General features: G+C 30.6%; 1 protein-coding gene across 4 annotated transcripts in view; it reads right to left on the bottom strand.

Annotated features, from left to right (window-relative positions):
* Nucleotides 1-8,398: 8,398 nt before the first annotated feature.
* The window catches only part of LOC143234186 (serine/threonine-protein kinase OSR1-like), a 70,476-nt gene continuing 53,474 nt past the window's right edge, over nt 8,399-25,400 (bottom strand). For 3 of the 4 annotated variants that reach the window (XM_076471345.1, XM_076471348.1, XM_076471347.1), the window contains 7 exons: nt 24,673-24,795; nt 21,527-22,108; nt 21,109-21,170; nt 18,647-18,699; nt 15,769-15,837; nt 12,560-12,621; nt 8,399-10,918 (listed from right to left, as the gene is read on the bottom strand). In XM_076471345.1, coding sequence (XP_076327460.1) covers nt 10,835-10,918; nt 12,560-12,621; nt 15,769-15,837; nt 18,647-18,699; nt 21,109-21,170; nt 21,527-22,108; nt 24,673-24,795 — 1,035 coding nt within the window. In that variant the 3' untranslated portion in view covers nt 8,399-10,834. The remainder of the gene's footprint in view (nt 10,919-12,559; nt 12,622-15,768; nt 15,838-18,646; nt 18,700-21,108; nt 21,171-21,526; nt 22,109-24,672; nt 24,796-25,400) is intronic. The other variant, XM_076471346.1, reaches the window with a different exon arrangement.

Raw genomic sequence — 25,400 nt, 5'->3', positions numbered from 1 at the left:
TTATCAAGGATTATTTGTGGAATAATTTTAAATTGATTTATCCTAGCATATTCTAGCTTCTTTCTATATAGTTTGAGAAACATTTATGAGGTACAATAACAGTTATTTCAGTATGTTCAATCACGCAAAACTCTTATGACATGTCCTGGATATAAGTATATGGGAATTTTAATGAATGATGAGTATTCTCAATTTGGTTCGTTTAGTTGTTAACAGAGATCAGTGAAGCATTAACATAGTGTTTAAATTTAGATTATGTAGTGCCATGATCTTTATCAGCCCCATAAAATGAAAAGAATGACAAAATATATTGTCCTAATACTTTTTTAAAATACTGTTATAGAAAATTTCCACAAGCTACACTCGCAAGTAGTTTGTGCATGTGTAGTATAATTCGAGATTATAACATAAGCTGCACGTTTGTCAATGATTTATGACTTATAATGATCCCAATAGTTGTTAAATACTGTTCAATGGGTAATAAGACAATAAATTTTAAGTATAGATAAATGTATAGTGTTACAAGTTTATAAGTATTAAAGATAAACTAATGTAGTTTCATGTTACAGTATGAATTCATTCTGGAAAGAAAAACATTGAATTCATTTCGATTTGTTTATGGTGGTTACAAGGTCGGTCAAATGTCAAACCCTGTAAAGATTTATGGTAATTATACCAATGAAGTTTCACACTTTTGAAAGGAAGAAAAGTATTTTTAATTTTAACATAAATATTTCTTTACAGTAATATAATTTGTCCATGAATATAGTTGTAGTATTTTTTATTTACTAATATAAGTAAATAAAAATACTATAACTATATTTATGGACAAATCTTTAGTGAAAATACTTCATTAAAAACTGATTTCATGTATACAAACGACTTATAATGTTGTCTAAACACTGGTAAATTTTGTGAAGATGTACATACTTTATTAACAATGATAGTATTAAAGCTATGTACTGGTACAATATGGTCACATGGTCGGTTCCTGGGACCGAGCTCATATCGAAAGAGTTAAAATAACAAGATAAATTCATAGATGTCATCTTATTTTTAATATTTTACTTTTCTGTATGGGCCCACCATAGACTATGGGCCTCTGGCAGTCGCCCAAGCCATAATTCGTGAATCAATTTCGGAAATCTAGCTGGATTCAAGAAATAAACATCATATAAATTCCACTCTTCATTCAATAACTGCTAACGTAAAGAAAGCTCGTAAGTGGTCATATTAAGTATTCAAACTTTGGTACTCAGTTAATATCAAAGCGTACGAGTAATGATTGAACTAATCAAGTGCTGAGGTATAGTACTATGTCTCATATGAAATTAACTAAATAAAATTTTGTTTAGTACACTTCACCTAAAATGTTTTTATGAGTTATAAACTGTTATAGGGATACATTGAGTGTGTGATACAATCTGAATATTTTTAACCAAACTGAGCAAACAAACTCATTATGGGAATCTAAGTGATGAATTTTACGGATTTCTTTTATTATGTGTAATTAAACCGTTAATATTACATATGTTAAAAACACACGAATGTAATTTTATTAATCGTTTTAGATAAACAATTTTATTTTCTACACTAATTTCGTTGACAGGTTTACCTGAAAATTATTGTGAACAATTTGTACCAGTTATCTTGATATTATGTTTGGTTCTTGAATGTTAATAGTCAAGATTATTATCAGATCTAGTTTATTAACATTTACTCATATATGATCTATTTGTTTCTCTTTCAACAGGCTGTAAATTGCTTGCATTACATACACGACAACACAGATTTACTTTAGTCCAAATTATTATTGGTGAGCTCGTATTTTTGAAAAATTAAATGCTGTAGCTGTGAGGTTTACAGTTCGCAAAATAACAAAACATATTATACATATATTTGACCTAACACAGTGTAATATTTATTTAGAAAATTAAATCAGACGAACTAACACAGTATATAGTTAAACCAGTTTTCAAAATGTGCCAAGAGTTTACGGAAATAAGTTTAAAACAAGTATAAAATTGTGACTGTAATTGTTAAAATCATAACTGAATAAAAAGTGGTATTCGATGATTTATTACCTCTCTATGTACGTGTTTGTTGATGGAGATAGTCATGCATGTAAATCCGTTTCCCAAAAGGATAAGAATGACATGAACAAATTTACTAGGAAAAAAGTTCGACAATATTAGAGAAAAACGAGTCTTTGCTCATTTCAATCAGAGGGAAAATAAATTATACGCAGGTTCTTTTTTCGAGCATGTTAACTAAAAAAGATTCATCATGCAATATCAAAGTATAATAAGGTTTATGAGAAGCTTTTCTAAATTTGTATTACATCTGTTTCACGGCACAGCATGGCCAGGTGGTTTAGGCACTCGACTCGTCATCTGAGGGTCGCAGGTTCGAATTCTTGTCACACTAAACATGTTCGCCCTTTCAGCCATGGGGGCGTTATAATTTGGGATCAATCCCACTATTCGTCGGTAAAATAGCAGCCCAAGGGGGGGGTGATAACTAGTTTCCTTCCCTCTAATCTCACACTGCTAAATTAGGGACGACTAGCGCAGATAGCCCTCGTATTTTTTGCGCGAAATTCAAAACTAAATAAACATCTGTTCTGTCTTTCACATCATCACGTTTGGCTCGACTCTTCATATATATGTGTGTGTATTCATAAAAAAGTGTATATTATCAGAAAAAATTCAATTTATAACTCTGTACTGTTGCAAGAAACCACTTTTGGCTTGGTATTATTTTGAATTTCGCTCAAAGCTACAGGAGAGTTATTTGCGCCAGCCTGCCCTAATTTAGCAGTGTAACACTAGACGGAAGGCAGCTAGTCATCACTTCTCACCGCCAACTCTTGGGCTACTCTTTTACCAACGAATAGTGGGATTGACCGTCACATTACAACGGCCCCATCCCCGGCTAAAAAGAGCGAACATGTTTGGAGCGAATGGGATTGGAACCTACGATCCTTGGATTACGAGTCGAGTGCCTTAACCACCTGGCTATGCCGAGCCGGAAACCATTTACTGGCAGTTCTTGAATAATAATGGTAATTACGTTATTTTTACCTTGAGAGGTGTAAAATAAAATATGTAGGAATAAAAACACTGAGATTTTTTGTTTAAACAATATTAATATATTTGTTTCGTGATTGGTATTTGCCTTAGACAACTCAGTTTGTTTGTTTTTTCTATTGAATTAGAAATATCATTATATTTTTCTAATAATTTAATGAAAACTAAAGGATTGCTTGTCTTTTAAACACAAACTTGCACACAAAGACATCTACGATGTGCGAACCGCAGGGATAGAACCCTGAAATGCATTGTTATAAGCCTTTAAGCTTACGACTGGGCCACAGGAAATCACAAAAACACAAATATTAATGAAATTAATTTTATACAGTTATTTTTGTTGTTTAATTTCGCGCAAAGCTACTAAAGGGCTATCTGTGTTAGCCGTCCCTAATTTAGCAGTGTAAGACAAGATGAAAGGCAGCTAGTCATCACCACCCACCGCCAACTCTTGGGCTACTCTTTTACCAACGAATAGTGGGATTGACCGTCACATTATAACCCCTCCCCACGGCTGAGAGGGTGAGTATGTGTGGTGCGACGGGGATTCGAACCCGCGACCCTCGGATTACGAGTCGAACGCCTTAACCTACCTGGCCATGCCGGAGGCCTATACAGTTACACTGGCCTCTTAATTTAAAATTTAGCCCAATATCATGGTAATTATACTTGTAAATTAACGATCATAATTACCAATGTAACATTTTGTTGCTATTGTGAAACCTTAAGGAGAGTTTTACTCGAGTCGGTCATAATTTGCCCGTGATTCTATGTAAATTAATCTAAACGAGTTATAACCGTTACCTAGACTTGATATTTCTAGAAAAAATTAAAAGTTGCTGCCTAGATTAATTTTCCGCCTTTCTTGTCGTTCACTTGTTGTAGGAAGACTCTTCACGAAGAAGCTAATTTTGTATTTCTTTATCATCAACATCATAATTTAAGAAACCATCTGATATTTATTCTATTCTGTAGTGGAAAGAGCACAGATAGTTCATTGCGTAGGTTTGATCCACTTACAAACTAAACAAATACAAACTGAAGCGAAGCTTCGGTAGCCCTGACAGAACCACAGCTACCGTCGCAACGGAGAGACATGCTTTTAGCAATTTTATTCGGTAACTGGTTTATTAAGGTTTAAAGAGACATGTCTGTAAGTACAACCATTTGAGGACGTGTTTGTGCTACAAGACAAAAGCAGCTTTTAGCATTAACTGAAATATAAAACAATACAACTTTTAACATCAGGACAATTACAGTCCTCAGCAGTAAACTGACACACTTACAACTCTTAGTACTAACACAGCAGCACATTTACAACCCTTAACAGACAGACAGTCAGCAACACACTCATAATCCTTAGTACTAAGTGAGTAACCAACACAACCATTAGAGATCGGAGATTCTGTAACACTCTTATAACCATAACCAGTCAAACAGCTAGCAAAACATTCAGAACCCTTAGCAATAAGACCATAACACAAAGTATTTAACAGCAAGACAGTTAACAACTCACACTTACAGTTCTTTGCGTAAAGGCAGTAAATAACTTACTGAAGACTCTTTAGCAGTGAGACAGTTACAACACTTTGCAATAAGACAAACAGCAACACACGGAATTTAGAAGTAAAGCAGTCAAAACTCATATATATGGTCTTTAGCTTTTAAACATCGGCAACATACTTAGAACCCTTAACAATAACATAGTCAGAAATACATTTGAAACATTTAAAAATAACACGCTTACAATCCTTACTTACTGAGTATCTATTCCGTAACACACTAACAACCTTTAAAATAACACACAATGCGTAGCAGTAAAACATCCAGCAACGCACAACAGTTAGCAACGGGACAAGCAAAAACAAATAAACAGCATCTAGCAACAAGAGTCAGCAACACACTTATAATCCAAGAAGACGGTCAGCAACATACGTACGACTCTTAGAAGTAACATAACACACAAAACTTAGCAATAAGTCAGTCGGCAAAACACAACATTCAGCAGTAAGACAAGCAACAACTCATAAGTAAGCCCTAGTAATAAGAGTTAGCTACATACCTATCACCCTCATCAGTAAGACATTCATCATCACGAAACTTCTAGTAATAAGGCAATGACCAGCTCATTCAAAACCATTAACAGTAAGATAGTAAACAACACACTTAAAACTCTGACTAATAATTCAGCAACACACTTGCAAGCCTTAAAAGTCACACATTCGGTAACATACAACCCCTAGCAATTGAACAATAACCAACAATTTTATTACTCTTAGCAATAAAATAGTCAACAACCTTTACAACCCTTAGCAGTAAAGCAGTCAGAAACACTTATAACCCTTACCATCAACACATCCAGCATCACTTATATCCATTTACAGTAAGAAAGTCAGCAATATACGTTTATCTTCTGAAAAGGCTACGGCGTCAGTGCTCCTAATTGATAAATAGTTCGGGTGTATCTGATGACAGCTTGACCCAGATATAAGCTCATTTATTTACACTCTCTCTGAGTCAACTCTGCAATGCAAGATGAAGACCCCAACTACGACTAACTAGTAGCCTTCGTGGAAGCATAACTTATTACGCCTTCAAAGCAAGCGAAATATCAGTATGTTTAATCACCACCTGGAAATATTGGGACACAAAATAGTTTCGTCATCCGTAATGGACTTCTCACTTTCTGTAGATTTACATCACAATTTGCAGTTTTATTTCTTCCAACAAACTAATACGTTTTATCATCAATAAAAAAAATCATAGTCTCTTTGATATTTAACATTTAAAAAAAAAACATTAATTTCAATAATATTATTAAAAATGTTGTTTAAATAATTTTGAATGTTATTTTTATAAATTTTTTATACATCTGAAGAATATTTTGCAATATTAGTTTTGTACATTATTTACGAGTAACCTAAATTTTCTAAGCTGTGTAATGGCTGAAAACATTGTTCGTATGTAGGGTATACAGTTGTAATTCAGTAAATTATAATGGTAAGTTTTAGTTTTCTTGTGTAATTGATTTATATTACATACTTCTTGACAAGTTACTTTGTGTAATTGGCCTAATTAACTTATAAGTTACATTTCTTGGTTATGATATATATGCAATCACCAATAGGCCTAAATTTCGTGTTAAAAATCACGTAACTGAAGATGCTAATGTTATTTGTACACAAACTAGACTTAGTGTTTTCTAAATATTCGCCTGCTTTACGCATGTCGTAACTTATGTGTGTGTATTTATATATAACAAGGTTATTTTTTATTTATTTGTTTGTTTTAGAGCAAAACCACATTGGGTTTTCTGCTGTGTTAACCGCGGGGAATAGAATACCCATTTTGGAGTTGTAAGTCTGTAAACTGCCACTGGCACACCATATATCCTAGTTGTCAATAATTCGAAAATTCTGAAATGTGAGCTTTCCAAACATAACACAAACTAACAACATGCACACGAAAAACAACAAAATCATAACCTATACATACTAATTTTTTAAATAAAAACGAGGAGTTAATAACAACGAAATAAATTATGTCACTGTTTAAAAAAGTATTTAACAAGCCAAGAGGTATATACGTATTAGGCACAAAGATACACCATGAGCTATTTGAGCTGTGCCCACTACAGGCAGTGAAACCCGGTTTTCAGCATTTATGTTGAGCCAATTAGATAGCCATTCTCAATAACTTTAATATTAATAAATGGACTTATTTCTTTTATTTATCAAGATCGTTTGAAAGAAAATAATTGATGCAAATAAAATGGCGTTTTAAGCAGCAAGTGAACATCTATGAACTGGATTTTCAATTTCGCGCAAAGCTACGCAAGGACTATCTGTGACTATAAGACGAGAGGGAAGACAGCTTGTCATCACCGCCCACCGCCAACTCTTTTACCAACAAATAGTGGGATTGACCGTCACGTTATAACTTCCCCACGGGTGAAAGGGCGAGTATGTTTGGTGCGACGAGATTCGAACCCGTGACCCTCGGATGACGAGTCAAACGCCTCAACTACCTGGCCATGTCGGGCCTCTATGAAGTGGAAAAACAAAGCAAAACGTGTTTTTCTGCGTGTGTGTCATTACAAACATTATAAAGGTTGGTTCTTCGGTCATTTAGTAATTTAATAAATCCTAATTTCATTACAATTTGCAGATTATTGTTAGTATTTGTGGACTATATTGTGTGTGAATCAGTATTTAGTTCAATGAAGATATGAAGTGAAACCAGAAAAGGGGCTTCATATATTTATATGCTCAAGTTCGCTTTTTTATTTTGTATAATATATATAACTATTATTTTATTATGGGCAGTAGTGGGACTAATTCTAAAATGAACAGAACGTTTTGTTTTCCTGCCACACTCTAACTAGCGCATAGCTAAATTTACCTAAGGTGTAGAATTAATATTCCTAGAGTGCTCATATAATTTTAAAACAGTGCGTTTTAACAATAACTGTACCATATGTTTTGCGAAAAGCGAATTGTATCAGCAATAAAAATAAGATAATACAAAAACTAAAGTATAATCGTATGATAACCAAGCACGTATTACAAAATATCTACACGACATTTGCTAGTACCTTTCGGCTGGATATTTAGTAGTGGTCACTGTGCCCCCGCTGGAAATTCGAGGGTTTATACAGTGTTGATGCACACACAAAAAAAATCTGCAATTTTGAGCCAATGGTGTGGTATAAGAGTGACAGTCAAATCGAATTATTCGTTCATATACAAACGTAGCCTATGAGTTAGCGATTATTAGTAAGCTGTTCTGCTTCTAGTTTACTAATTTAAAATTAAGAATGGCTGTGTGCAATTTTGCTGGAAAATTCTCAAACTGCTGTGTGATACGCATAATGTAAAGTATCTAGTTTGCCATCTAGTGGTAAAGATTGTAATTATCACTGATTTCTCATCACTTTAAAAACCAAAAATATCCAACACATCTCTTTATACAGAAGAGATTAAATCGACTTGTTTCATACAGATTATAATATTTTGTGCACGTATTCCAAATAAATCACCATTTTTATATTAAAAGTTGAACTGGAAGAGGCATTACAACTTGTAATTATAAGTACCAAATGTGTGTGTGTGTGTGTATATATATATATATATAGAGAGAGAGAGTTAAATTCAATCTTTAAAATTCGGATAATAAAAGGGCTAACCAGGGAAAGTTTAGACAACTACTGTTAATTTTGAAGTATATCTCCAACTTGTTAAATACTACTTCTTAAGATAACTTATTGTAGGTTAAACAAAATTATCCTTTTTTAAAGCATAAGAGGCAAATTAATTTACCTTACAATAACCTCCAAGTATGGAGCATCGTAAGAGCATTTCTAAATAATTTATTCACTTTAATAACAAAATAATTTTTGTGACTACATTATTAATTACACCACCTCACATATACATTATGATACGATTTGGGGGGATAGCAACCATATATTAATAGTTGTCTTTAAACAAAACTTAAAAATATTAACATTTGTATTATTCACCATCTTAGTTAAATGCAATGATTTATTCGATCTTTAAGAAAATAATAAATCAAATTCTTTTATTTCTAAGACACTACTAAAATAAACTTTAAATAAGATAAATGAAAATGTTCTTCATTCAGTGATAATTCTTAATGAAATAGAAATGTCTTATCTGTCCAAGAGTGGTGCATAGTATAGGGAAACAAGTGTTTAACACATTTTTAATTAAGTTGGTGAAAGTTCAAAATGGAAAAAAAAAATTGTAAAAATTTTATACCAAAATATAATGCACACAATTCAAAATAAGAGAAATCTTCAGAAATTAAAAGTAAATATGAATTTTGTAATATGACAAATAGCTACATGATAGTTCTTCTAATTTTACCTGGACTCAAAACACTGACAAAAAAGACTAAAATTGTTGAATATAAATAAGGTTATGTAATTTATATGGAATAACATAATTTTTGGCCAGTTTTCATAAACAAAAATCTCTTGGGTTCAATTATTCATTAAAAAAAATAAAACATATAATTAATATGTTCGTCATTTTGAAGAAATGTGTAAAAGAGCAGAATGTTAAAACAAAGTTTTGGCCTAAGTGATTTTATAAAATATAGCACTGACTATAAACCCTGTAATCAAACTGTATATTAAGTATATCAATACTAAAATAGCATAAATATTATTATCCTTTGCTCATATTTTTTCTCTCTCACCTAGATTTAAATCTATTTTACTTAAACATGACTTTAATAAATCCTCACAAAAAATAGTTTTTCAATATCTGTTTACAATAAGATATATACTTTATCCATATTATAACTGCAAATATAAACACAAATAATTAATCTTATAATTAAAATACTTAGTTATTTAACTTCATATAAATGTTCTAAAAGCAGAAGAAAAGAAAGGTGTACATAATTCATTCTTGCATGCATTACTGACATTTAAACTTGCTATTAAAACTACTAAATAAAGCAGTAAAACTTTAAGCAAGCTCAAACATTCTTTAAAAGAGGTCAGAAGGTACTGAGCCAATAAACAATTTCTCTTAAAACTTGAAAATGTGAATTAAACAACCAGTACTTGCTGCAAAAAGAGTATAATTGAATGATATTTTCACTTGCTAAGAGAAAAGTGTTTCTTTAATTTACCTAGAATTAAATGAACCAAATATTTTCATAATGAATGAACAAAAATCTGCAATTCCAAGTTAATAAGTTATTGGACTGCAGGTATCCCATGAATGACTAATAGTAAGGTCCATCTCATATTTAATACTTGAACAAGTAAATTATAATTAACATAAAGTTAGAATAAAATTTGACTCCTTGGTGCACATATATTATTATTGTACAAAAAGTAAATTCAAGTATTTTAATAACTTATAAAATGAGCTATAAGTCCTTAAAAGAATAGTAAATTACATACTACCAAACCCATAACAGATATTACATCTTGAAAATATTCTGTCACACCAATGAATATGCAAACAATTACTTAAATAAACTAAACACCTTACTTGCTGTTCACAAATAAATCATTCAAAAATTTCACTGGAAAACAAGAGGAAAGTGGGAAGTTGATCACAGTTTCATTTTACAAGTTACCATTGATTAAAATATTTATACCCTTGTATTTGAACAAACACATAATAATGTACTACAACAAGCTTCCTATCACAGTAAATTGTGTAACATAATTTGCTCAATTACAAAGTCTAGACACTTCATTCATTTTCACATTCTTGTTTTCTATCTTAAACATGCTTCACTTTCTTGTGTATATGTAAAAAAAATATATCAAATAGTTGTAGATTTTCCATTTTAATGCATAAATACTTGTAAAATGACTCAGTGGTTGAATATTTAAAATATGCAAAACAATACATTTGTTTTATTCAGTTTTAACAACTAATCTCTAATCCAGGATACACTTCAGTCAGGAAATGCAAGACGTAAGCAACGATAACAAAGGTATCAGGGTATAAATTAAAAACATCTTAAATTGGTTAGTCACGTTGCTTTCTATAACCTGCATATCCTTGTGAAAGACCTGTATGAAGATAACCATAAAAAACTAATAAAGACATTGAAAGTAAAGTTGCTTTCCTTGTTCATTTGTTTAATGCAAATGCATAGCTTGTTGTCCAGATCCTGGTGATCTTGAGAATAAACTAGTAGAAAGCTTGTTCTTTTTGCCAAGTTGCATAGAATATTTATATACTGCACACTCCTTATTCAGTTCTAGAGAGATGGCCATAGCCAATAAGTAACTTTTCATCTAGGACACTACAGCTGTCCTCTTCATGTTCTTGGTTCTGTTAAAAATTATACAAATAACAATATTTTATAGAAATTCCACTTACTTGAACTAAAGCAAATATAAAACAAACTAATTAATTTCAATTCACTTTCTCACAAACATCTTAAATTTTAATATTTTCTATATGAGGTATATAACAGGCAGTGAAACATTTTTATACAAATGTTCTAAAACCATTGACATTTTCTCAAAAGTTCCAAAATTAGCAAGACATTAGTGAGCATGAACCCAAAATGAATGAGTTAACATATGGATTTCAGACAATAAAAAAGGTTTTCTAATTCTTCTGTGCTCTTTTAAAGGTTTTTATCTGGATAAAAACTGTCATTCTTAAAAAATGGTTTTGTAAGAGCTCCTCTTTATCAGTACTTACAACTTCAGTAGTTCTCTCTTTAAGCAGTAATAATGTTTGTTTTTCAAATATTGTAGTGTTGGCTGAAGTTGCAAGTTACTTATTAAAATACACAGTAAAATAACCATATATTAGTATGGAGAATCTTTTTATTTGCTACTAGCAAATAAGTTGTGTCCCTGATGAAGCTGTAAAGTGAAATATTGGAATGCAACATCGATTTTTCTTTACCAGTATAAGGCTTTTTTATGTCTGTTAAACAATACCAAATATACAAAAAACTTGAATAATGTAGTTTACCCCAGTTACAAGTTATTATTTTGATACACAAATATTATTCACAGTTTTGTTCTAAGCAGTGAATATTTATGGGTGAATTCCCTGTATTGCTTTTCACGATTTTGAATACCTTAGTACTGGAATATTAAAGAAAATTTTATTTTGATCAAATTGAAAAAAACATAATATAAATTAGTAGTGAAGGTAAAAGTAATATAGAGGATGTCAATAATATTTTTAAATACATTTTAAGAATAACATAAATCATAATACTATTAAAAAAAAGAGCTTTATATTTTCTCCAAATAACTAACATACCTTAATTTGTTTTATGCTAAAAACTTTAAATTTAGTTAGTGCTTTTCCTTTCTTACTATTGATATTTATACCTTGGATTTCAAGCAAGAATATTTTTTAAGAGATACTGATAACTATTTAAAAATACTGAATTGGCAGTTTTCATCATGTTTTTTAAGCACAAAATTAAAGCCTAATTTTATTTTTGCTGTAATTACTTGAAATTCATAATACAGGTTTAGACTATAAAATAAATTATATTATTATAATTTTCAACATCGGTAAGTTACTGTCACATTTGCAAAAGTATATTATAAAATTATGAATTTTTTAGGTAATTATCATGTAGTTTTTAAGATCTCCGATATTCAACTTTCATAACTATCAACATAAAAAAAAAACAACAACATTTATTCAGTTGACATTCAGTATATACATGTACAGGTATTTAGCTGATTTGATTATTGTTCGAGCTTAAAGTGAGTTATAGGAAAACTTATTACCACCAATATCTCTTTTTACAATTTCAAAACATTAATATTCGTTTGATTGAAAGGAGTTTCTTCAGCATTCATTAAAAACATAAATAAAATTTTCACTTACCTTTCACTAGCTGTTATCAGTATCAATAAATAACACAATTAATTCACAGGGAACATTAATATAAAGCAATTAATATAAGAAGGATCAAAGTTTAGAAGTTCCTACCAGCAGGAATGTTAATGATTCCAAAGATGGATTGTCTATCAACTTCTGCAAATTAGCTGCAACTGGAAGAATATTACATATTCTAAGTAGCTTTTAACACTAAACATGAATATAATAAGCTCTTTACATTTAAAACAAAATACAAAAACATGTTTCATTGCTTCTTTGTCCCAGAACTAGGAAGTAAAATTAACAAAACATTAACAAATAATTAACCTTTAGAAGAATTAGACTGAGAACATCATGGATTTGTTTAAAAGCAGAAAGATGATTTTTAAAGTTAATATTGGCTATTTTAAACTGAAGAAATCTGCATATTTCATCAAATACAATGACCCTATGAATTTCATAAAAATAATTATTTTTTGAAATTACCAACTTCATTATATAAGTGTTAAGTTATGTGATCTTCTCTCTAACTATTAAATGTTTCATAGTTGTGTATCCTTATTTTATTCAAAAATTTGGTGCTGAAGTTGAAGTCCAGCAATCTTTACATGCAATATCCAGATTTCCATAATCATAAATTTAAAAAATATAAACAACAGATATTTCCACTTGAATATTATTATACAAGTCCCTAGTAATATTATGGTAAGTAAAAACATCTTAAAACAAAGAAACCTTTAAGAATTAAAACAACAAAACACAAAAGACTTGTGTTTTAGAATAAGTTTAGATTATGTGAATAACTCTTTCTCACACACACATGCAAATTTGTGTATATGTGTAAACAGGGTGGGGCAAAAGTGACTATACAGTTGTTTCAGTTAGAATATAACTTAATTTCAATTGTAACATTTTTTTAGTACCAACCATATGTAATGCGAACGGTATTAACCATATAGTACCACCTAAATTTTTGCCTCACTCTGTAGAGATGCATGTTAATGACAACAATATAGTATCTTTTTATTTCAAAAGTGCTAACAACTTTTTCCAGAAGAATTATTTAAAGGAATTATCCTTCTTTATGTTTATATAACTAAGTCATATCTAGATTAAATCTCAGCCTGTAAACTGTCAAGATCAATTACATTTCAGCTGATGGAATCCAAAAATAGTGATTTCCTTAACTAAATTAAAGTTTAGTTTCTAAATTCAAAATGGGGTAATTGAATAAAATCAAGAAAATCTAAGCTGGAGGATTCCAGAAAGGGTCATTACCTAAAATCAGTTAAAGCTCAGCTGGAGGAATACAAAAGGTGTGATTTCCCAAACTCATTTAAGTACAAGTTTGGGACCTATGGAATGATAAATGGCAAAAATCTATTATTCCTTTTAATTGAACTGAAACGGGAATAATATCCCAAAATTATTCAAAGTTTTAGCCTCTGAACCTAGGAGAGTGATTATTCAAGATCAAATAAACCTAAGACCCAGACATTTGGGAAAAAGATTGTTGTCCAAAGTAGTTTTAATTTTTATCTCTAGATTTTGGAACACATGGCTGCTTAAAATAAACTAACCCTGAATATCAGGAACTAAACAACAATAAAAAAAGAGTAACATCAGCCCTATTCTCAATGATAAGAAGTTGTTTAAAATTAATATTCTCAGCTTACAGAGGTTGTAGGAATAATGATTAGTTGAAACTATTAATAGTCACAAAAAAATCCAAAGAATATTGCTGTCCAAATCCATCATATCTCATGCAGCTCTTGCAAAGGATTTTTGATTCAAAATGTTATTTATAGTTTTTCTTTCAGTATTTTATAAAACATGGTGTAAGTTTAATTGTTTTTTTAAATTCAAAGACTGTCAATCTCTTACATAATTTTGGGTTAGGGGATTGAACCCCTTTCTCTGATTTGAGAGTGCAGCAAATCATAACTCTTTCTATCCTTGACACAACATAACGTTTTGGGACAACATGGCACCTATTGGTCCTTCTTGGCTATTCCATCCTCTGAACTAAATTAATTTTATAAAAAACTTTAAAGCCACTCTCATCATTCTTGTATCTCATAATCATCAGATACTAGTCTTCCTTTACCATCCCTCAAGGGTTCTACCCCCATTTTAACATTTTGTTTACCCTCAGTGTATTTAAGGAAATCCTTACTGTTAATTTTTCAATTTTAACCAACCTTTTCTCACACACCCTTTTTGATGTCCTAATTTCCTGTTTCACAAAATTTCTTAATTTTTATAATCTTATAAATCTCCTGCCATACCAGCTATATTATTGTGAATAAATATTTGTTACTTGTTCATTTTTGCTCATGTCTTTTCCTTTGCTGTCTATGATCAATTTATTCTTTATTTAACAGTTCTGAACGTGTATTCTTGTGTACACATTTAAGTATTTGGTGAATATCGGTATACCTGAATAAAAACTGCAACAGGAATGTTAACCCACCATCATCATTGTATTCTATGGGGTTGTGTTGTTGTTTTTTGCAATTTATGCAGAAGAATATTCCCTTGGAGGAGCAAAAATATGTTTGTCTGAACTTGTATATATATATAAAACATTTTTAAGATGCAAATTTTGAGGAGAGGAAAATCTACTGTTAGTGGCAATTCATTCAGTATTTTGAAATTGAGTTGATATAAAGAACTTTAATAAATTATAAACTGAATACAAAACATTATGCTTGATGCACATTTACTAATCCTAGGTAGAATATAGACTGAATATAGCTTAATCACCAGTGGACTTTTCTAGCACATATTGAATGTGAAATGCAATTGAAAGCATTCATAGTCATAAAGATGATGACATTGAATTATAAGCAAAATTCACATCTACCTTAAGATATGAAAAACATTTTGAGTACATTTATAGCATGATGCAAGATGGGGTGAATTGACAGATTTCACACTTCCCATGAAATGTGAAACATTGTTGGGAAGATCTAAAACAATGAGTAAGATAATGAAAAATTACCAGCAGAATTCATAGCTCATTTAAAATATGAATCACTTTACATTAATGAGCATCATACCATTGTACATGATAAATAGAAAGATTTAACTAAGTTTGAATTTAGTTTTTCAAATGTTTTGGGATTCAGATGGTGCCAAGTAATAATGTGTGATGGGTTGTTTATTGTAGTTTCCAAAAGATGAATCATGTACAGAGAATTTGAGAAATATATTCTAATCAACTCAAGCAAAATTCAAAGAAATACATACATTGGATATAAATGAGAGACATATTTATACATTTTTGATGACTGAAGGATGACTAAAAGGAAACTTACCTACTGCAACATTTTTTTCTTCCACTAATCCAGCCTGTACAAGTTCTGATGCTACCCCATCTACAAAATCTGAAAACAACAACATAATGAACATGAACAAGTTTAAACCTATGACAAGTTCTGAAGTATTTGAAGCATCTTACTGGAACTATAAATGGTTTTGTAATAAGAAATAGAATGTAGATAAATGCGTGCAAACAGGCTGCTATCTAAGACTCTTGACCATTGCCAATTATTATTTTTAGTTTTTCCTTGTGCTTAATGATCAGCAGAATTAAGTAATTTGGACAGAAGGTCTACTTGCGACCTAAACCTGTAATGCAAGTTGAAAAGACATAACAAATTTAATAATTATTTAACTTTGTGTTTTAGACTCAAAAGTCAGTTCTCTGGGGAAGAAACCAGTGACAGTAGACTTACTGTAATCTTGATTTCGGACTCTTAACCAATGGTTTATTACAAAATTTGATGAATATACATCATATAAACCTTTTGTAAGCATAAACTGTTACTCTTGCCCTAATCTAACAGTGTAGTTAGGAAATGATGTATAACATGTACAAATAATAAGATGATGTTGAAAGAGGACTCACCTCTACAATTAGTAAGATTTATTGAAGAAGTAATAGCTTTATTAATGGATATCTTGAAAGAAGTAAGTATTAATCATATCTCAGAAGTTAAACTATGTCTGAATGTCTATTCTTATTATACCCATCCTTATTATTCTTCTATTTTTAGTTTTAATGTATCCCTCCAGTGAGACATCAGTGAGTTTATGGACTTAGAATGCTAAAATCAGGGGTTCATTTCCCTTCAGTGGGCACAGTAGTCTAAAACAAACAAACAAACTTTCAATTTACTAAGATATCAATTCTTCTTGTACACTTTGAAAATATTAGTTGTTTTTTTTATGATAACTTTATACAGTTATATTATTCCCAAATTTTTAGCAGCTTGATGACAGACCTAAAGTACAATTTCCACCACTAAAATATCTAACATAAAACTGTCATGTTCAAAGCACACTTCCTTTCTCAGGACAATTTCCATACTCCATCTCTTGTACAAAGGTGACACTTTTTCCAATGTAAATTTCAAAAATCTGATCATGCAGAAACCCATAGTTGTTGCATCCTGTGACTTGACAGGTATGTCTTTGTATGGAATAACATGAATACCTATTTCATTTTACAGCTACTTCAGGTATGTGATGGTTAACTTAGAGGTATGACTCAAAGTCATGTCTTGGTGAACCAATATACTGTAGGCCTCATTTACAGATAGACTCATGGAAATCTTTTGTCACTGAACTTTGTGTTTATGGATTCTAACCTGTTACAGAATACCAATTTTTTTTTCTTCCAATGCTATTAAGTATAAAGAGCATCCAATCTTGGAAATTCTAAGTCCATGATCTAAATACACTAATGATCTGAGAGTATGAACATTTAAAGTTGAAAAGGGTTGTTATATGCCTTTCCCAATAGTGATTAATTTTCAGTGGCATCACACTACCTGTGAAATATCAAATAAAACCAAAACATAGTTCTGGTACAAACCATTCTACAGTGACTTTATATCAGCTGTGGTTGTTGTGTAACTTGCTGATTTGGATCTTCAAAACCATTTTAATATAAAATACTTAATGTTCTGCACTAATTCACTAATAAGACAGTTTAGTGATTATTCCTATATGGTCCCTATGTGTGACAAAGTAGCTTGATATTTTCTTGTCTAAAAGAGTGAAACAAGACAAATGTATAAACCAATATTTAAATTGTTCCCTTCGGCAATTCATAATTTATTAAATTGCAAGAATTATTTACTATCTTTTATCTAAAATTAAACTCATGTGATGTTTACAGTGACAATATAATTAGACTGAATATGTAGAGAACAAGTCTAAAATAAATATTATGTATTGTACGAGCATTTAGCATATTATTTACAACGTAAGCAGCATACTTAACACAAACATACTTCTAATTTCAATTATTTTCATGTGATCTTAAAAGAGCATACTTAACACAAATGTACATCAAATTTTAATTATTTTCATGTGATCTTAGAACAGTATACTTAACACAAATGTACTTCAAATTTCAATTATTTTTATGTGATCTTAGAACAGCATACTTAACACAAATGTGCTTCAAATTTCAATTATTTTCATGTGATCTTAGAACAGTATACTTAACACAAATGTACTTCAAATTTCAATTATTTTTATGTGATCTTAGAACAGCATACTTAACACAAATGTGCTTCAAATTTCAATTATTTTCATGTGATCTTAGAACAGCATACTTAACACAAATGTGCTTCAAATTTCAATTATTTTCATGTGATCTTAGAACAGTATACTTAACACAAATGTACTTCAAATTTCAATTATTTTTATGTGATCTTAGAACAGCATACTTAACACAAATGTGCTTCAAATTTCAATTATTTTCATGTGATCTTAGAACAGTATACTTAACACAAATGTACTTCAAATTTCAATTATTTTTATGTGATCTTAGAACAGCATACTTAACACAAATGTGCTTCAAATTTCAATTATTTTCATGTGATCTTAGAACAGTATACTTAACACAAATGTACTTCAAATTTCAATTATTTTTATGTGATCTTAGAACAGTATACTTAACACAAATGTACTTCAAATTTCAATTATTTTCATGTGATCTTAGAACAGTATACTTAACACAAATGTACTTCAAATTTCAATTATTTTTATGTGATCTTAGAACAGCATACTTAACACAAATGTGCTTCAAATTTCAATTATTTTCATGTGATTTTAGAACTTGTTTCAAATGTTTTGTTTAAGAAAAATATACTTTATAAAAGTTAATCACTATTACCTTACCTCTTCCTTTACAAAACTCAAACCTAATGTCATTCAGTTCTCTCTTCCCATTTCTGCAAGAATTTAATAAAAAATCTAGTAAATATTCAAGTAAATTAGATTGGTTGGTTGGTTTGGTGTTTTATGGCATAAAGCAACTGGGCTATCTGCACCAAACATCCAGTAAAAAGTTAAAAGTAAAATTATTAAAACTCATAAAAGGAAATTAAGGTAAAACAAGTCAAAGTTTAATTTTTGAATTAAAGACATAAATAGCATTAAATCCGATTTTTACATCCAGTCTACAGCAGTAAGAGGAAAACTACAGTAATACAAGTTGTAAAGGACTTTCTGTAGCATAATCGTAATTATCATAATTCGCCAGGAAGACTAACGGGTAAGTTCAGTTAGATAACTGATCTTCTAATTCCTTCCTTATTTTAACTTGCAAAGTTTTTACAAATAAAATTATTAAAAACAATATTTTTAAAAATGACTTAAAGTATTGATGCACATAAATACTTTAGAAAAAATGAAATATGAATAACTTTTTTAATAAAATTAAAATTACAAATTTAACATTAATTTGATATACACAATAGTGTGCAAAAGTGTTATAACAAACTCACAAATTAAAGTTCAGGCTACTTTCAAAAAACAATGGAAGATTGATCATTGGTGAAACATCAAAATGTTATTAATCTTCATAGTTAGTGCAACAGAAATGCAGTAGAAGCCCTTGAGTTTAGCACACAGTTAATATCTTGTGTGTCCCTATTTTGCTTTATTAACTACAGACAGTCTTTCAGCTATTGTTACATCATATTTAATCAAAGTGTCCTTTGGGATTTTACAACAATGTCTCTAATACACTCCCATAAAGTTTCCTTGGAAGTATATTTTTGATTTGTCAATTTTTTTATTGATCAAATTCCAGATATACTCAGTTGGGCTGAGGTTGGAGCTTTGCAATCATTCCATCATTTTAATGACTTCAGTTACTTCTTTCTTAGCTAAGTAGTTTCTGCAAACATTAGATGAGTGTTTGGAGTCATTATCTTCTTGGTGGTAGAAACTTGTATCAATAATATACAAACCACTGGTTATACCATGTCAGATTAGTGTCTGATGATACTTGCACTGATCCATCATTACATATATTTTTCAAGTATCTTCTGTTGCCTCAGCAGAAAAACTCCTCCAAACCATCACACTACCTTTCCCATGCTTCTTAGTAGGTGCTATACATTGTGGTATGTATTTTTTACCTTTCTTTCACAGGATTTACAACCTGTGCTTTGAACCAGATATTTCAAATTTGGACTCATCCATCCATAACATCCTTTTCCAATCATCAGCAGTCCAGTTTTGTACTTTATAGCAAATTTCAGTCTCTTGACAATATTTGGAGATTGAACTAAAGATTTTTAAACTGCTTCATGACCAAGTATTCTATTCTTGTTGAGTCTTCTTGATACTGTATATCTGGACACTTTTCTGTTATTTGGTACTTTGTCATTTATCTCATACTTGAGAACAATGGCAGACTTCCTTCTGTCTCAAGGGCTGTATAAATAAAGACACTTAACACCAGTATCATTGCATTTAGGTGTTTCTGCTTCTTCCTTTCCTGTTTTCAAATTTAACTGTCTAAGTCTCACGATATAGGACGTAATTGATAGTGTTTAGAGAGCATTTTAAGTCTGCAGCTGTTTATGAGAGAGTCCAACTGGCATCACGTAAAGCTTTTAGGTGAACTCTTTACTGTATTGACAATTCTCTATGTTTTTTGGACCATGGCATGACAACAAAACTTAATATATAATGTTAAACACTGTTTTTATCAAGATTTATTTGTGAAGTTCTATTACATAGATTTCTTCTAGCATATACTGGCACCATATGCTAGTTCCTTGCTACCCTCTTTAAATATAGTTAAGACACTTCATGGGTTACCATGACAGCTGTCCTCTGCTGGGACAGCTGTAAGTCTTCGAACTTACAATGATAAAATCAGGGGTTTGATTCCCCTTGGTGGGCACAGCAGGTAGCCCAATGTGGCTTTGTTATAATAAAAACAAACACATGCATGACAGTTATTTCATACCATAAATTTGATCAGTATATTCATTACAGTAGAATCTTTATGACATGTTCTTGGTACAAGTGTATGAAAATTCTCACCCTGACTCATTCAGATGTCAGTAGGGATCAGTGAAGCATTACCATAATGTTGAAATTTACATTCTATAATGACATGAAAAAATTAGTCCAATAAAAAGGAAAGAATGACAATATATTGTCTCATCCTAACACTTTTGTACAGTACCATATACATTGGTCTTATTTTACATGTAAACATATACAAACGATATTTCCTGAAAAGAGATGTATTAAAAGTTTTTACACACACTGATTAAGTACTGAAATATAAATAACTTTTGCACTAAACTGGAACTAAAAACCTAAAATCAGTTGCTTACCTTAGCCGTAAAACTAAGCTAATATTTGTGTCTGAGTTGGTAGCTTTGACAGGTTCTTCTTTCTAATAGAAAAACACAATTAGAAACAAAAAACAATCTGCACTAATAAAGCAAACTTCTATGTGTTAAATGCAATACTAAATACACTTCCTATTGAAAGGCTAAAGGCTATTAAAGACTCTGACCTAGTATCTCATTATGTACATAATAAACAGGTGTTTACTATTATAAATTATTTTAGTATTACTTAATTGCATATATCAAAATTTTGCTCAAGTTAGCACATTTTTTCATAGCTATAACTCATAAGTTACTCTACAGTTTCTTATCAAGAGAAATTTGTTTAAGTTCATTTAAAACATTTTTCTGTTTTTATTCAAAAAGTCTGAACAGACACGAGCTCTCAAAATCTTTGTACCTCAGATGATATAATGGCTTGTTCTTCTTGATGTATGGTACTTTGGTGGCAGATCACAGGGGTAACAACACAAGTTTGTCTGTCTCCCATCTTAAAATCCCATTCTTGTGTTAACTGAGATGTATTATTGTTACCAAATGTTTCATTAGAAGTGTTAGTTTGTTCTATAAGATCCTTTGTCTGTTGAGTAACCTCAAAATCTTCAGTTTCTTTCAACAAAACTGTTTGTTGGGGAATTGTATTTTCCAGATTTGTTTCTGATAATTTTGTGGTGTTTTGTTGACCTTCGGTTTGTTTAGATAACAAATTTTCTGAATCTGAAGTTTTGTTCAGAGCATCTTGTAGCACTGTTGGCTTCACAGTTTCTTCAGATTCACCAACAAGAGCATCTTGTTTTAAATTATTTTTCAGGTCTGGGGAGGAAAATTTTGTAGAAAAAGTAAATGTGTGTTGAGCCTCATTAATTGGAGTTATATTTTCTTCTGGTGGGTGATTTTTAAGTGATGATGTACTTGATACAGACTCCACTTCTGAAGGTGGTTTTTCTTCTGTCCATGGTGGTACAACAACTACTTTACATTCCTGTGAATAAAGATATACAATAAATAGCTCAAACATGTTCTATAAAAATGAAAAAAACATTAAACCTAAGTTCATTAAAAGGTAGTATTTTATTATTGATCAAATATTAACTGAAATTTGGAAATATTTAGAAAAGAAAAAGCTGAATACAATTAACTTAAACACTGCATTTATCTATATAGTGATGATAAAGTTCAAACATGTACAAGTGTGTGTGTATTATATATGCATATGTTTATACATATATATATATATATATATATAATGTACTGTCCAAAAGTATTAAGAAACAGTCTAAAATTAGATTTCAAACTACTTTCAAAGAATAATGGAAAATAAATCACAGGTGAAATATCAAAATTGTTAATCTTCATATTTAATACACCAGAAACTCATTGGATGCACTTGAGTTTAACAAACAGTTAACATTTTTGTCCCCCTTTTGCTTTAACAATTGCAGACAGTCTTTCAGCCATTGTTGCAACATATTTATTCAAAGTGTCCTATGAGATTTTACTTGAAATGTCTCTAATACACTCTTCATAAAGCTTATTTAGTATTAACTTGTGATTTGTCAAGTTTTTGATCTATCAAATCCCAAATCTGCTCAATTGGTTTGAGATTGGAGCTATGTGGAGGTGGTTGCAGCATCTGGCTGACTTCAGCATCTTCTTTCTTAGCTAAGTAATCTCTACATAGGTTGGAAGAGAGTTTGGGGTCATTATCTCCTTGGAAGTAGAATCATTTACCAATAATACAATTATGGATCGGTATCTAATGGTACTTGCTCTGGTCTGTTATTTCATATATTTTGCAAATATCTTCTGTTGCCTCACCAGAAAATAACTCCCAAACCATCACACTACCTTCTCCATGCTTCATAGTAGGTGCTATGCAATGAGGTATGAGCTTTTCACCTTTCTTCTGCTGGACGTATAGCTTAAGCTTTGATAGAATATTTTAAACTTGGACTCATCTGTCTGTAAGACCCTTTTTCAATCATCAACAGCCCAATTTTTATACCTCAGATTTCAATCTCTTGACAATATTTGCAAACTGAAGTAAAGATTTTTAACTACCATATGACCAAATATTCTATTCTGATTGAGTCGTCTTTTTAACAGTGTAGATCTGGACACTTTTCTGTCATTTGGTACATGGTTGTTTATTTTATGTTTAAGATCAGTAGCAGTCTTCCTTTAGTCCTGAAGGTTGCATAAATGAAGATACTTAACACCAGTGTAATTGAGTTTAGGTGTACCTCTTACTTCTCTGTTCTCAAATTTATCTGTTTCAGTCTAACGATCTATAGTGTACTTGCAAGTGTTTGAGGAGAACTTCAAGTCTGCAATAATTTATTGCAAAGTCTAACCAGCATCACATAAAGCTTTGTGAACTATCTGCTCTGCTGACAATTTTCTATATTTTTCTAGCCATGGCATGATAAATTTATTATATAGTGTTAAACACTGTTTTTATTAAGGTAGATTTGTGTAGTGCTATTAAACTGATTTCTTTTAGTATATACTAATACCACATAATAGCTTCTTTCTATATAGTTAAGACACTGCATAGGGTACCATGACAGTTATTTCAGACCCTAAATTTGAACGGTATGTTCATTGAAGCAGAACCTTTATGATATGCCTTTGGTACAAATATATGGGAATTCTAAAAAATGGTAAGTATTCTCACCCTGGCTTGCTTACTTGTCAACAGTGATCAGTAAAACATTACCATAGTGTTGAAATTTACATTCTGCAATGGTGTGGAAGAATTAGTCTCATGAAGTGAAACAGTATGACAAAATATTCTCTTGTTCTAACTCTTTTATACAGTTTCATATAAATATATTTGTATTCACATTTCCAAAATGTGATTTTTTTTTTGTCTAAGTAAAATAATAAATAACACTAACAATCAAGAAAAATATTCTAGTGGAGGCTAAACTCTATATACTACAAAACACTAACAATAAATAAAAATATTCTAGTGGAGGCTAAACTCTATATACTACAAAACACTAACAATAAATAAACATATTCTAGTGGAGGCTAAACTCTATATACTACAAAACACTAACAATAAATAAAAATATTCTAACAATAAATAAAAATATTCTAGTGGTGGCTAAACTCTATATACAACAAAACACTAACAATAAATAAAAATATTCTAGTGGAGGCTAAACTCTATATACTACAAAACACTAACAATAAATAAAAATATTCTAGTGGAGGCTAAACTCTATATACCACAGAACACTAACAATAAATAAAAATATTCTAGTGGAGGCTAAACTCTATATACTACCCTAACTTCTAGTGAGATTACAAAATTCCTTCATTTTTGACTGTACAAAGCTAAAGTAGCATAACACTGTTTAATATTTTGGTAAAGCACACACACATACATATAATTTGTCCCAACAGATTTACCTAATATATATATGTATATATCCACACACACACCTATCAGTTAATATTTTATTAACAATCATGAGTATTCAAACTTATGACCTGCCAAAGTTAAAATTTAAATTGAATATCCAGTTCAAAATTTACTCTAGCAAAGTTGATGTAATCATCTTCATCAGTGGATTCTTCATCAGATGACCAAACCCAGTCGCCACTTTCCATTCTGTGCAAACGCCCAATAGCACCAGGCAATCGTCTATTCTTCTTTAACTGCAACAAATAAAACATTCATCTTGCATCATTTTCTATCAAAATACACCTTTGTTTGACCCAACAACAAAATTACTGTATTTAATACTAATAAGTTAACATAGTGTGGGAGTTTAGATGTAGAAAGAGAAATATACAGATGAAAAGGTTTTTGCCTGTTTGTTGTTAAGTATAAAGGTTATCTTGGCAGTGTTCACTGCAAGGATCAAACTCAAAATTTTAGTATCATATACCCTCAAGCTTACCACTAAAGGTCTAATTATTCTGATCCTCCAATAAACATCTGGTTATCCAAAGATATTTGGACTAGCTGCAACTATTCTAAAAAACTGACAATAATATACATGACAAGGTAATTTTTATTTTACAACTTTACCTTATTTTAGTACATTTGAATATTCATTGTTTTGCAAGTTTTTCTGTAACCTGCTGAGAAATATTCTCATTTACAATAACAACAATTTAGATTCTTTCTAAGAAATTAATTACTTTAAAGAAAACATAGAATATTTGATTTTCAGCAGGTTTGTAGAGCTCCCTAGAATTGTATACACTTTTGGCCTATTCCTACAAAAGGTAGGAAACTATAAAACGTAGTTTATTTA

Source organism: Tachypleus tridentatus, chromosome 12, assembly GCF_004210375.1.
Source record: "Tachypleus tridentatus isolate NWPU-2018 chromosome 12, ASM421037v1, whole genome shotgun sequence".
In the NCBI taxonomy this organism is placed as follows: domain Eukaryota; kingdom Metazoa; phylum Arthropoda; class Merostomata; order Xiphosura; family Limulidae; genus Tachypleus; species Tachypleus tridentatus.
The sequence above is the reverse complement of the archived record's forward strand: the minus strand, read 5'-3'. Positions and strand labels throughout refer to the sequence as shown.